This window comes from Podarcis filfolensis, assembly GCF_964270895.1.
Source record: "Podarcis filfolensis genome assembly, chromosome: 11".
In the NCBI taxonomy this organism is placed as follows: domain Eukaryota; kingdom Metazoa; phylum Chordata; class Lepidosauria; order Squamata; family Lacertidae; genus Podarcis; species Podarcis filfolensis.
Window position 1 is genome coordinate 3,812,312 of NC_139613.1, and position 13,297 is coordinate 3,825,608.

Genomic DNA, 13,297 nt, shown 5'->3' on the forward strand with positions numbered 1-13,297 from the left:
AGTCTGTGCGAGGCAATGTTGTTGTTTTGAAAGTCGTTCTCGGAGTGCTCTGTGGGGCATCCACTGCCCAACGACGGGACTCTTAAATGCCTCTGCAATTACGCTTTTCTTATTGTGTATCCTCACATCTGCTGCATCCAGCTTCTGCTGAGAAGATTGCACGTTCTGTAAAGTGCTGGTTGGCAGAAAAGCTGCAAAAGGAAGACCAGAGGCATCCTTTACTGTCTCCGCTCTGCTCCTTCCCATGTATTGATTAATTTAAGTTCATGGAGGATAGATGGGTCTCTCAACAGTATTAGCCATGATAGCTAAATACAACCTCCATCTTTGGAGGCATGAAAACTTCTTTCTTTTTCTTTTAAGGTTTTGCTAGGCAGTCACGACTTTCAGCCCCGCTAAAGTGCACCAATACAACCTAAATGCCTGCAGAGACTAGCTGAGAAACACATTTTTCTTTTCCTTTTGGCAAAACTCGGCTCTACAGCTTGTCTTGATACTCTCTGTTTGTGTGTGTGTGCTAGCTAGCTAGCTGTAAACAGAGGCTTGTATCCAGAGTAGTGCTGCCACTTGCACAACGAAACTGTCCCCCCTCTCCCCCCCCTAAATCTGTTGTGGGTTTCAGCCTTCCAGAGCAGATGTGGGGAGGGTGTGGGGCAAGGAGCTGGGGAAAGTTCAATTGCAAAAGCATAAACCCTAAAGAAACGAGAGCATTGGGTGCCACCCATAGAATGGCACAGTTGCCAGCCCCCATGATGGCAGTAATGGTGTCGGAAGAAGAGCCTTGTAGCTGAATTGGACTAAAAATCCACATAGTTCAGCACCCTGTTTTCCACATTGGCCAGCCAGGTGCCTCTGAGATGCCCACAACACACAAGACATGAAGTCAATAGTTCTCCCTCCTTTTTAAAAAAACAAACAAACCCAGAGATGCATTTGAAATAAAAGCACACATTCTACTCATGTAAAAACACCAGGCAGGCTCCACAAATAACCCAGAGATGCATTTTAAATAAAAGGACACTTTCTACTTGTGTAAAAACACGCTGATTCCCAGACCATCTGCGGGCCAGATTTAGAAGGTGATTGGGCCGGATCCGGCCCCCGGGCCTTAGTTTGCCTACCCATGTTCTAGTTAATAATGGCAAGTTCAACACGTTCTTACCTAAATCATCTTATCCTCTTTAAAGCCATCTAACCTATTTGTGGCCTCAGTTGCACGTTCCATAAATTGCTATTTCTGTTAAAAAATTGTATTTTCTCTTCTGGGTTAAATTTATCAGGGTGGAGGGATGGAAACAAACCATTCTTCTGTCTAGAATGTTGCTGTATGAATGGAGCTGGCATTCTTTGCAAGTTTGCCCAACTGGCAATACATTTGTGGTACTTGCTGATCGCAATAACAAAATCTTGAGGACTTTTGAAATTCAGAATTCAAAAGCCCGCTTCTGATGCCCTCATCCAGTGATTCCTTGAGCATTTGAGAGATCTGGTGGGCAAGCACACAGCACTGCTTTTGACCTCAGTACCTGGCACCACTGCTTTGTGACTGCATCAAGGAGTATTCATGGAACTGCCCCCTCCACAGAAAATAATGCAGGATTCTAATAAATCTAGGGTTTTTTGGCTTGGAGGCCGATGGCTCATGCCTAGGCGTGTCTATTCAAACACAAGTCCTGTTGACGTCAATGGCACTTACTTCCAGTTAAGTGTGGGTAGGATTGCAGTTTAAGTGTTTAATTTACTTGCTGTGTAAAGGGGGAGAGGAAGAGAAGGGGCGAAAGTTTGGCTGCTCAGCACCGTGCATGTTTACCGTGATATGTGGCTCTTCTCTCTCCACCCCAGGTTTAAAGGCCAGCCTCCTAATTCGGAAGAACTGCTCATTGATGAAGTGCTGATGAGACCAGGCGGCTTGGCCCCAGTGATGAATGGCACTTGTGGGGGCCTCAGGTAATACCTTGGTCTTGTGCTCCTCTGTTAAGCACTTTCATGTGTCAGTATATTTTATGATTTGTCTAAAGGGCTTTACAGAATGCTAAAAAACATATTTTCTTTCACCTCTTCCTCCCTTCTCTCGGATTAAATGCTTCAAGCCAAAAAGAATGGAAGTAACATCATGGGATGACAATATAGTCAATAAAGACTGTGGGGTGGCGGGTGCAGAGACCTGGACCTGGGCTCCTGTCCTTGAAAGTAGACCTTGGGAGCCTGCATTAAAGGCAGTCACTTAGGGGCTCTCAGATGAAGCTCAGAGGCGAAGCAGGATCAGGCCAGGGCGTCAAAGAAGTCAGGAAACCAACCAAGGCAAGGTTTGAAACAGACGTTTATTGGAGACAGCAAGCTTAAGAGAGAGGTTTGGAAGTGGTTCACATGGCACAAAGCCAGGAGGGAGAGAGGGCCCCAAAACAGGCAGCAAATAGGGTGACACTGGAGTTGGAATTCAGCAGAGGTGCTCTGAAAAAGTGTCCCCTGGCAACCTTTGTAGTTTGACCCAGGTCTGTAGTTCTTCAAGTGCGGAAGCAGAGTTCTGTACAGAAGTGCTAATAATCTCTGGGGGAAGAGAGGGCGCCTCCTTGAGCCCTACCCTAGGATGGGCAGAGTTGCACAGGGTCTGCCTATCTCTCCGTTAATTAATGAAAATGCGGAACTCCTTATAACAAGTGCCTGCACCGGGAGAGGCAGGAGCAATCACTGGGCAGCACTCACTGTGTTTTTCTCATTGGGTGTCATGTGCTTTCATAGCCAAGCTTCTCAATGTTCTCTTTCTGTGTTTGAACACTACGCTTCTCCAGTTCTGGGGCTGTGATTGTAGCCAGCATTGATCTCTGAATCATCCCTCGAGGGCTGCCTCGACCTTTGCTGCAGCAACAAATGCAGGGAAAAGTTCCCTTCTAAGTTTGGGCTTCGAGACTGGGCTGAGGGACGACCCCCGCAAAGGTCTCGATTCTCCAGGCAGGCGGAGGGTTGGATTGAGCGCAATTCGGTTTGCTTCTGAGTAAACGTGCATCAGCGTGTGCTGCCCACACCATCATTTTGCCTTCGAAACAAAGCCAGTTGTACTGAACTTGGCTTTTTAGTGTCGTGTTCAGATCTGCATGTCTGACTTTGCTTCTTTTTCCTGAAGGTAGTGCCTTCAGTTTCCATTGGTGGCCCTTGTCTGACCAATGATCAAAACTGCTTAGAAACTCAGTTCCACAATTGGATGCGTTAGCTTTTCTGTTCCTTACGGATAGGGTTTTCCTCCTTTCTCATGCAGGAAATCTTTCCTGTGCAGATAGATAATGTGTCGCTTCATTATAGAGGTGACCATAAACGGACTTATCTGTGTTTGATTTTGTCCAAAACATAGTACAGTAACCTTAACATACAGTGAGGTTGTGTTCTGGGGATAGCGCATAAAACCAAAATCACATATACTGTATTTTTTGCTCCATAAGACACACTTTTTCTTTTTTATTTTTTTATAATATTTTTATTTTTTCCATATAAACACAACACAACAAACATAAACATACAAAGACAAAAACAGAACAAAAAAACATGTATCATTTCATATCCTAATTTCTTATACCTTTCTTCCCCGACTTCCTCATGCCTCCCCTTTCTGTATTCCAAATTCTTATTGATTGTTCAGCGAATCTTCCCTTATTTTAATTTAAATTTAGACTATTCTTCCTTATTCTCCTTGTCTTAACCATTGCTAATAGCAACCATTTACTTTCCAGTCCAACATCATTCTAACTTTCATTAACTTTGTAATATTTCTTTAAATAGTCCTTGAATTTTTTCCATTCTTCTTGCGCTGCTTCTCTTCCCTGGTTTCGGATTCTGCTCGTCATTTCTGCCAAGCCCATGTAGTCTATCACCTTCATCTGCCATTCTTCCAGTGTGGGTAGCTCTTGCGTCTTCCAGTACTTCGCAATGAGTATTCTAGCTGCTGTTGTAGCATACATAAAGAAATTTATATCCGTCTTTAACACCCCTTGGCCGACAATACCCAAGAGAAAGGCCTCTGGTTTCTTGGGGAAAGTATATTTAAATACCTCATAAGACACACTTTTTCCCTCCTAAAAAGTAAGGGGAAATGTGAGTGCGTCTTATGGAGCGAATAGTGCTTCGCAGAAGAGGTGCTGCGCATAGAGGGAGAGGCAAAGCCCCTCTCCTGCAAAGCAGAAGGAGGAAAAGAAGGGGCTCCTTCTGTTCCTCCTCCCGCTTCGCTGAAGGGGTGCTGCACGGAGACAGTGGCCAGCACTGTGGCCAGACAGTGGCCAGCTTGATGCCTGTGGGAAGCCCACAAGCAGTACATAAGCATCATAGCACCTCTAAAAACTAGGTGCGTCTTATGGTCAGGTGCATCTTATAGAGTGAAAAATACGGTGGTTAGAATACCCCAGGTGCCCATCTCCTTTCCACCCTTTTTATTTATTTATTTTTAAATTGTCGCATGCAGTTAAATGCACATGATCTGCAAGTTACCTGTATGTAATACTTAGAAAACACAAGTATCAAATGTTCCCACTCTTCTAGCGAATCTACTTTCAGCATCTGCAGGTCTTTTGTTAGTGGCAACAGCCCTCCTATATCGAGAGGGGAGAGATAACATAGGTTGTGAGAGAAACAAGACTTAGGGATTCTATGGGACTGTTTGTCCGACTTTATGTCTCACTTTTCTGATGGAGACATGCAGTAATCTTAAAGCATTAGTGTGCAATTGCGCATTCCCGAGTCTCTGTGCCAGCCGGTCGTGAAGTTTGGCAGCAAGACATCGGAAAGTTTGCTTCCTGTATTCATTCATCAGTTCTGCAAAGGTTACCAGATGAATGCGCCCTAAATAATTTAATCTAATGTAAAGCCAGAGGAGGCTAAGACGACAAGTCCATTTGTCTCCTTTATGCATTTGAATATGGAAGTGATGTTTGCTTCAGTCTCTGAAAAGGGTGCATGTGATTATTGGGGCTGGAGAATGATGCTGTGCAGCTGGACTGTGTCATTGAAATGCCAAAGACTTTTCTTTCCTTTTTTGCTATTTGAAAAACAAAACACAGAAATAATCAAGAAAAGAAGTTATCTCTACCTTCTGGTTGACATGAACTCCTGGGGTAAAAACTTGAATGTTAATTCTCAGCTAAGCAAGGCTCCACTTAAAAGGAGGAATTTTTTTGTTTGTGCTGTTCTTTGTTTTGCTTTTTTTTATAAAAAGGGTTAAAAGTATTCAAAATATTAAACTTGCTCAAGCGAGACATTAGAGTTTCGAAAGAAAATAAATGATACAATCAACACCCGAAAAACATATTTTTTTTTATAATTAACTGCTCATTTTGACTTAATTATCTACAATTACCAAATCTAATTGCAATTTATTTTCTATTATCTGTGGGAAGAATAGCAGGCAAGGGGACGTGCCTGCTGGGCGATGTGCACAAGGGCAAGAGGAAAGGTCCCAAGAACATGCAGGCCTCTCAGTGGGGACCCCAGAGGCAGACAGGTGCGGAGGGTGGTGGGGCTTAGCATTTGGAAGGCAAAATGGCCTTTGTGTGGAGAGAGGCATCTCGTTGGCTCTCGGAGAGCATCTTTTTAAAGCTATATTATTATTATTATTATTATTATTATTATTATTATTATTATTATTATAAATTATTATTATTATTTATACCCCGCCCATCTGGCTGGGTTTCCCCAGCCATTCTGGGCGGCTTCCAACAAAATATTAAAATACAATAGTCCACCAAACATTAAAAGCGTCCCTAAACAGGGCTGCCTTCAGATGTCTTCTAAAAGTCTGGTAGTTGTTTTTCTCTTTGACATCTGGTGGGAGGGTGTTCCACAGGACGGACGCCACTACCGAGAAGGCCCTCTGCCTGGTTCCCTGTAACTTGACTTCTTGCAGTGAGGGAACTGCCAGAAGGCCCTCGGAGCTGGACCTCAGTGTCCGGGCAGAACGATGGGGGTGGAGACGCTCCTTCAGGTATGGACTGAGGCTGTTTAGGGCTTTAAAGGTCAGCACAAACACTTTGAATTGTGCTCAGAAACGTACTGGGAGCCAATGTAGGTCTTTCAAGACCGGTGTTATGTGGTCTCAGTGGCCGCTCCCAGTCACCAGTCTAGCTGCCGCATTCTTGATTAGTTGTAGCTTCCGGGTCACCTTCAAAGGTAGCCCCACGTAGAGCGCATTGCAGTCCAAGCGGGAGATAACCAGAGCATGCACCACTCTGGTGAGACAGTCCGCAAGGAGGTAGGGTCTCAGCCTGCGTACCAGATGGAGCTGCTAGACAGCTGCCCTGGCCACAGACTTGACCTGTGCCTCCATGGACAGCTGTGAGTCCAAAATGACTCCCAGGCTGTGCACCTGGTCCTTCAGGGGCACAGCTACCCCATTCTGGACCAGGGAGTCCTCCACACCCGCCTGCCTCCTGTCCCTGCAAAACAGTACTTCTGTCTTGTCAGGATTCAACCTCAAGCTACCCAGAGGGAGACTTCTGCGGGCAAGTCTGATTTCAGTTTCACGTCAAGCTGTTTGTTTGCAAAAGCTGAGACCTGCTCCACCCATTTGATCTTCTTCATTTACTTTTGTCATGGGATCATTTTGTTCTTTCTCCAGTTAACCAATCAACCAACCAGCTTTAATCAATGTTGCCCATTCCATCTATGTCTGAGTATCTCACAGTGAGATTGGGGGCGGATAATGATTTGGAAGGCTGCTTCTTTCCTTGATGCAGCCAGGTTAGCCAGCCTTGGAGCACAGCCTCTCCTAACCTGCTGCCTTCCAGACATTTTGGACTACAAAACCCATCTGCCACAGCCAGCATGGCCATTTGGGGGGGGGCACAAAGTTGAGGAAAGCTTCTTTACAGCATAAGTGGGGAACCTCACATCCAGGGGCCAAATATGGCCCTCAAGCTTCTTCCCAGGCCACCCCTTCCCCCATACTTTTCACCCTCCTTAAGTATTTTTACCTGACTGGCACGTGTCCTTGAACCTCCTTTAATATCTCTTATTTATTGGGATGGAGAACAGTAAGGTAGGGTGGGTGGTGCATATATAGACACTAGCCTACTGTGCAAAGGTAAAATCTACACTCATGGCCCGCCCACTTTTGAAGATGCTCCTCCTACCACTGGCATGTGGTTCCTGGAAGGTTGCCTAGTAGGAAGTGCAGGCCTTGGGCTGAAAAAGGTCTTCCACCCCAGCTTTTGAGGAATAGTTCTTCCGTATTTCTCAGAGTTTGAAGAAATGCCTCATTCAGAGGCATCGATCCATTTAGCTCAGTTCTGTGATGTCTTGACTGGCAGCAGCTCAGAGTCTCGGGGCAGAGATCTTTCTCCTCCTCTGCTGCCAAAGGAGGGCATGAAAAGCATCTTTTACCACTAAACTACTGTCTCTCTGAACTTCTTAGCTCAGGGTCCATCTGTTGACTTTGAAGACCTATGCCAGAAATGTATTTCCTGGCCATTAGCCCTTTTAATGATATATAATGAGATGAAAAAGATGTTGAAATACGCATTCTTTAAAAAAGCAGAAGCATTTTTACTTGGTATTATAGGCCAAGACATTAATAGACAAGATGTCAAACTGTTCTTATATGCAACAACAGCGGCAAGAGTATTGTTAGCCCAGAGATGGAAGCAAGAAGAAATTCCGACCTAAAGAAGAATGGCAGACGAAATTAATGGATATAAAGATCAGGAGCAGCCTTGCTAGATCAGGTCACAGATCAGAGTTTAGTCCTGTGTTCCACTACGGCCATCATAGTGCCTAACGTCCCACCAACATCCACATTTAGTGCTGCTCACAATATCAACAGGACTTTTTCCACAACTGTATGAGCTAAAAACTCTTTTCAAAAGCTTTAGTTCTCTTGAGGCCAAATCCCATGAGCACTGTTGGGTTCTATTCTTGCATGGCAAAGGGCGGCGGCGGCGGGGGAGCTGTGGAGTGGCCGACACTTCTTACCAGAAGGCAGCTTTCTACCACCCCACATCACAGAAACTGCATCTGCTAACGGCCTGCGCCTGTTCGTTCTTATGCACTTGCCCTGCAAGGCCCCGGTGCAAGAGGCCCTTGAAAATGTTGTCTAAAGCAGAACCACATTGTACGTCTTAAAAAAAGGAAAAATCCATCTCCCCGATGCAGATGGTCTGCTACGTGCTGAAGAACCCACTCTGTGAGTATTTAGTAAGATCAATACGACCAGAACCTGCTTTTGTGCACACTCCTGACATCTGGGAGAGGTGATTTCCCCCCCCCCAGGTAATCTACTTATTATATTGATTTTTGAATATGAATACCTCTGCACGGGAAGGAAAACGGGGTGGGAGAAGAGGTCAGCTGTTTACCTGAGTACCATGCAGGCAGAGGCTGTGCTAATAATGAAATGGTGCATAATTACGTCTCGCACTTCAGAGATCTCAGCCTTGTGATATTCCCATTCTTCCTCGGACCCAAAGACCTTGGCTGCACACCTTATGCTTGGTCATGTCAATAGGGGTAGAAGCCATGGGGCGGGGGAGAAGGGCTTATTCTGTACAAGCCATGTTCACCCCTATTGAATTTCCTTGGGCAGTCAATGAGATTTTACATGCTTCTTCAGGTTTTTTTGCACAGCTGATTGCCATGTTTGACTCTAGGAAAGCTTCCTTCCCCAGGGAAGTGTGGAGATTACTGGGTCACTGTGAAACTGATCGCGCACAGCTCGGCTTAGTGTGCATCATGAACCCCCTTCTCTGTGCAGCATTCTCCTCCAACTACTGGTATCCCACACTTTTTCTCCTCCCTAGATCCGGAGATTTCCTATGCAATCATTCTAGCTATCCTTAGTTGGATGTTCAAAGCATAGTGTTCATCACTGCAGCTTTTGGGAGTTGATATCTGCTGAAAGAGATACTCAGCATTGCAACGTGGGTATCAATACTCACTCTTACTTCTGCAGGCGCTGCCTTTGGAAGGGAGAGAGCGAAAGGGGTTGCCTGGTCCTAAACTTCCCATCTAACTTGGAGCCACTCAGAGATGGCGCTATTTCTACTTATCCTGGGGAGTGTAGAATGGTCTCTGGACCGGGAGCAGGGGAAGAAATCTCTAACGAGAATTTGTGCCGGCCCCATTTTGCAGCCTCTTTTTAACATGCTACTTTTGATAGTTTGCCGCTTTAGAAACTTTGGAGACTGAGATTCTTTCCTTCTGCACCTCTTTAAAGACCGCCACATCTTCAAAAACAAATGAAAAATGCTCCACCATTTATTTTGTGAATGAGACAAATTGTGTTGTGCTTCCCTTAAGTTTTAGACTGCACCTATGCCCCTGCTGTCCCCAGCACAGGTGTGCACATCTCACAACTAAACAAATTATAAGGAAAATGTGTCTTTTCCTCTCCTATGACCATGCGAGGCTGTCCCTCAAAGCACATTGCATAGGAATAGGATATTATGCCAATTGTGCTCAGTGGGACCTACTGCCACACTGAGAACAGTGTTTTGTCAACCAGGAACTCCTTTCTATAGCCTAGTTTTTCTGCTAGAGCTGTGCTATGTTGAGGGACCCTTCCCATGCATAATTGTTCTTCTTAGAGGAGTTCCTTCTCTCTCTCTCCCCCCCCCCCGGATTATTTGCACCACCTAAATGTTCTCATTTTGGGTATATTGAGGCTCCATCTCACTCTGGAGTGTGATTTCCCCTCTGATATTTTTAGTTAGCTGGAAATGTCAATTGCAGAATTTCATAGCACTTTCCCTCTCTTTGAATGTGCGTTGTTATGGTGATTATTCTGGGAAGGGATGTCGGATCTTTCAGATTTTGTTTATGGTATAGCTGTTCTGAATGTCTGGTAAGAGAAGAGGGTGTGGTGATGCTGGTGGCAGAGGGAATTATTTCTGCTGCTTGTTAAAAACACATTATCGGCAGTTCTTTTATAGCTGAACTTTAGAGGGTGTGTATTTTATACTCTGCCTTTTGTTTCCTAATTTAATCAAGGCTGTCAAATGCAAATGGATGCCTACCTGCAGCTCCTCTTGCCTTCCCCAGAGGTGGAAATATACCCCCCAACCTTCCTGAGCAGCAGCCCCCCCTTCTCCCCTGGGCTGGAGATCCTCCCCCCAATATTCCATATGCAGTTCCACCTTGTGGCTCTGCTATTTTACTCTCGGGGCCACCTGTCAATTCTTTTCAATCATGACACACATCAAATCCTGCTATTTCGGCTCTGGGTCTCTTGAGAAGTAGCTGCCAGTTGTGCCAGCATTCAGCTGAGGCCGCCAAACTCTACTCTTGTGTGTTGTCTCTGGAGGTGAATTTAATAACACCTTGAACCACCTCGTTGGCTTCATGAATTTACTTGAGTGCAACTTGCTTGCGCTTCCCCTTCCCTGACTTCCTTCTCAGCGGTTTTAAACTGGCATTTTGACAGCCTCAAATGAACCCCTTTTGCAAATTGTTTGCAGGCTTTTTCCTCTCTCCCCTTCTTTAGTTAAGCAGAAATTTTAGCTAACCCTCTTGTCACTATCTCTTCTAACAGCCCAGCATACTTGCCGGTGCCAGATTGGTTTATGTTGATGCTTGTAGCTTTTGGAGAGGAGAAAAACAGAGTGGGAGCCACTTATTTGGTCAATGAAATGTCCCTTAACAGATCTGCACAAAAGTGCAAATGCTGACTTATCGGTAGATACAAATCTGACTTGTCAATAAGTGCTGTATCTCTGCAACAGATGGATGCCATTGCCCATTGTTGCATAACAGATGTCTATATAGTGGATTTATCCCATTACAGCCACAAATAGGCTCAGCAACTGGCGGCCTTTAGCAAAGGGAGGCATTTGCTCTTCAAAGCCTTATGTGGAACTGCTTTCTTCCAATCTAGCATTATTTGCAATCTGGGATGGACTCTTTTCAAATTCTCAAGTGGGCCCACTTCAGTTCCTTCGGAGTCAGAGTCAGACCTTTAGTTACCAACCCTGTAGCAACCTGTGTACACAGTAACTTCTGCAGCTGGTCACCCAGCTAAAAGGGGAGTGAGCATATTACATAGGTAATATGACTGCATCTTCTGGCAGGTTTGCCCAATTTGGGCAAGGTTTTAAGGCTGCAGCAATCAACGTTCACGGTAACCAGATTGCTCATCCATGTAGCAAGGTCTGACCTGTTTGCAAGGTGAAGATCGAAGAAGACCCTAATAGCAAGACCTCTGCCTTTGCTTCTTGAGCATTGGTGCTGAAGCTTGGATCAGCCACTGTCTTCTTGGCCTGATCAGATAGGGCTGGAGAGATCCCACCAGGCAGTTCACCCATTGCCTCAGTTCACCCATCCTCTGGCACCATTTTCAGCTAAAGGGCCACTTTCCCTTTTGTGCAACTTCACGAGGACAACATGCCAGTGATGGGCGAGGCCAGAGACAAAGGGGAGCAGAGCATTTAAAGTGAGTTTTACCTTGGTACACTTGGCTTGCTTCTACCAGCACTCACACTGCCCTCTCTGTCCTGCACCAGCTCAAGCAAGAAGCTTCATCAGAGTTCAAGGATGCTTTGCAGCCAAGCAAAAGCACTTGAGGGATGGTGAGGTCTTGGGAAGGTTCCTAAAATCACAGACTTGGAAGGGACCCCAGCGGTCATCAAGTCCAACCCCTTTCGATGCCGGTATCTCAGCTAAAGCAGCCATGACAGATGGCCATCCAACCTCTGCTTGAAAACTTCCAAGGAAGGAGAGTCCACAACCTCCCGAGGGTGACCATTCTGCTGTCTAATAACTCTTATTGTCAGAAAATTCTTCCTGGTGTTTAGTCGGAATCTGCTTTGTTGCAACTTGAAGCCATTGCTTTGTGTCCTACCCTCCAGAGCAGGAGAAAACAAGCTTGCTCCCTCTTCCATGTGACAGCCCTTCAGATATTTGAAGATGGCTCTCATATCTCCTCTTAGTCTCCTGTTTTCCAGGTTAAACATACCCAGCTCCTTCAACTGTTCCTCATCAGGCTTGGTTTCCAGACCCTTGATCATCTTGGTCTCTCTCCTCTGTGCACCTTCCAGCTTGTCAACATCCTTTTTAAATTGCGGTGCCCAGAACTGGACACAGTATACCAGGTGTGGTCTGACCAAAGCAAAATAGCCTAAGGAATCATCCAAGTGAGAGAGATTTGGAGGGTCATATTAGGCCCCTAGACCTGATGTTCTCTATCTATCCTTGCTTTAGCATGTCCCTGAAATCTTAGAGGATGGCAAGCTTGCCCCCATGGGCACCTTAACGTTATGATTGCCTGAACCAACTGGAGCATGTTGCTGCTTGTGTTTAGATTTTGGGCAGGAAGAACCCGCGTCTTGAATGAAAGCGATTGCTCTTGATTCTCACCTACAACTTGCCGTGCTCATTTAATTCTTGTTTCACTGCTCGGGAGCAAGGCTGCTTTCAACAAAACAGAGGTGTCTTTAAAATATTCAGCGGAATGAACAAAGCCTCCCTCTCCCAATGTTTCTGTCCTTCACTAGACCATCAGCTCCGTGTTTTCCTCTTTTTGCCACCTTGATCACAACGGTGCTCCAGGACATGAAGTGCTGTGTGCAAGGCAATGCCCAGCCACTTGCAGATACAGAGACTTCAAAGGCTCCTCTCGAAGACTTTGGGTGCACCCAAAGCTACTTAGGCTGGAGTGGTTGTTTAATTTTATTTTTCAGTGTGCCCCACCTACCATTTTTGACCCAGGTTACTCCTGCAGGGATCTTTCCTGGAGTGCCTTGGTGCTTTGAATTGAGCTCAGCAGCTTTCCATTGGTGCCAAGCCTTTTCCAAACTGTCCATTATGCTTACAAGAGTGCTAATTTTTTTCCCAGAGCCACACAGAGAAAATGTTAGATTCAGCTTGGCTGATTTGTTCTTCACACTGCTCCCATGGTGAAGAGGATTGATTTTTGTGTTTCTTTTGATGTTTGGCTTGCTTTCCTTTGGAATGCAATGCTTTGGGCCTTAATCCTTTAACCTTGAATCTGAGCACCACGGCTTCACGAGGGATAAGGCTTTTTTCCTCTCTCTTTTTTTTTTTGATGGAGGAATGGACGACCCGTTTGTTATATTGGATCAGCTGGGAGTGGTGATGTAAAACAAGATGGATCTTCAAACAGTTTATTTTTCTGCTATTAAAGGCCTTGTAAATGGGGGTGAGGTTTAGGGAGAAGTGGCTGAGAGACTGAATTGTGTATCAGGAGGTCCCTGGTTCAAATCTCACCTCTGCCATAAACTCACCAGGTTTTGGGGTTGTTGTTGTTGTTGTTTTGTTAGGCTAGTCACATTCAGCCTCTGCCTAATTTCTGGGGATGACAATAATACTGGCT

General features: G+C 45.4%; 1 protein-coding gene across 8 annotated transcripts in view; it reads left to right on the forward strand.

Annotated features, from left to right (window-relative positions):
• Positions 1-13,297, forward strand: part of KIAA1328 — a 224,608-nt gene that overhangs the window by 163,914 nt on the left and 47,397 nt on the right. For all 8 annotated transcript variants that reach the window (XM_083575685.1, XM_083575683.1, XM_083575680.1 and 5 more), the window contains one exon: positions 1,843-1,947. In XM_083575685.1, coding sequence (XP_083431811.1) covers positions 1,843-1,947 — 105 coding nt within the window. The remainder of the gene's footprint in view (positions 1-1,842; positions 1,948-13,297) is intronic.